Source organism: Gekko japonicus, unplaced genomic scaffold (genome assembly GCF_001447785.1).
Source record: "Gekko japonicus isolate JY-2015 unplaced genomic scaffold, Gekko_japonicus_V1.1 scaffold2458, whole genome shotgun sequence".
NCBI classification, from domain to species: Eukaryota; Metazoa; Chordata; class Lepidosauria; order Squamata; family Gekkonidae; genus Gekko; species Gekko japonicus.
Genome location: NW_015166495.1, coordinates 92,886 through 94,361, shown reverse-complemented (window position 1 = coordinate 94,361; position 1,476 = coordinate 92,886). Strand labels below are relative to the sequence as shown.

The window sequence follows — 1,476 nt, the reverse complement described above, 5'->3', positions numbered from 1 at the left end:
TTAAAGGATTTTAAAGGATTATTCTGGATCCAGTGTTCTATTGTGTGCTTTTTGAATAAGCTATGTAAAATATTATGTACTCTGGTATTGGAATATTAGCAACAGAAACAATCTTAAGAACAACAGAAACAACAGACATAGAAACATGGGTATACATATTTGTGCTGCAAGGATATCAGTATGGACATTATGTTTGGGAAGTGGTTTACTTCTCTACTTTCCTCCCAATCAGCCTCCATAAGGCTGCCTTCACATCTCTGTTTCTCAGGCTGTAGATCAGTGGGTTGAGCATTGGGGTCACGATCCCATAAAAGACAGCCACTATTTTGTCCCTGTCCGTGAAGCTTTTGGTCTGAGGCTTCAGGTATGCGGCCAAGGCAGTGCCATAAAAAATGCCCACCACGGCCAGATGAGAGCCACAGGTAGACAAAGCTTTCCCCTGTCCTTGGGCAGAGCGGATGCGCAGGACAGCCAGACCAACACGCCCGTATGTCACAAGGATGAAAACAAAGGGGAACAGAAGAGTGAAGACGCTTGTTATCATCATGCTAAGGCCATTGGCTTGAGTGTCGGAGCAGGCCAATTTCAACACTGCCTGGGCCTCACATGTAAAATGATTCACCACATTGCGGCCACACAAGCGTGCCTGCATGCTAAAAAAGGGGACAATGGTCAAGAGGAAAGAGCTGAGCCACAGGCTGACCGCCAGGATGATGCACGCCTTCTGGCTCATGATTAAGTTATAGTGTAGAGGTCTGCATATTGCCACAAAGCGGTCATAAGCCATGACAGCTAATAAGAAGCACTCAGCCACTCCCAAAAAAAGAGAGATGGTCATTTGTGCAAAACACCTTCCCAGGGGGATAAGGGCCTTGTCTGTGAAGCAGTGCGCCAGCATCTGGGGGACAGAGGTGGTGACATAGCAGACGTCAATGAAGGAGAGGTTGCTGAGGAAGAAATACATGGGTGTGTGGAGCTGAGGATCCATCACGATCAACACCACAATGAGACCATTCCCAGCTACGGTGATGGCATACATGACCAAGAAGAGGACGAACAAGGCAGCACGCACATGGGGCAGTCTGGAGAGGCCCACGAGCACAAACTCGGTCACTGTAGTTGTGTTATCCCAGTTTTCCATATCTCCTGCAAGAGGAAGATTGAGAAGCATAGTTTCATCCGCAGGAAATTTCGTTCAACGAACATGTTTATTCACCCTTTTGTTAAATGGCAGGAGCTTTATGTACACACTTTGTTAACCGCGAGGCATACATTTCAGCAAGCGATTGGGAGATGTATTTTCAGAGCATTTATGCAGAAGATGCTGTCCAGTCTTTTACATCTGAGCAGATTGACTTACCTGTATGGCCCCAGATTTCTGCCCCTGAAGTTAGAAATCTTCAGTTAAACTCAGGGCAGACTCTTTGAACTGTTAATATACCATCTGAGATGTTAAAGGATAATCTGGATTGGTGG

At 46.1% G+C, this 1,476-nt stretch overlaps 1 protein-coding gene across 1 annotated transcript; it reads right to left on the bottom strand.

Moving 5' to 3' along the window:
* Window positions 1-205: 205 nt before the first annotated feature.
* On the bottom strand, window positions 206-1,171 carry LOC107111259 (olfactory receptor 13H1-like). Its single transcript, XM_015412207.1, has one exon. It carries the CDS (start codon window positions 1,169-1,171, stop codon window positions 206-208), a length of 966 nt encoding a protein of 321 aa, XP_015267693.1.
* Between the last annotated feature and the right edge of the window lie 305 nt (window positions 1,172-1,476).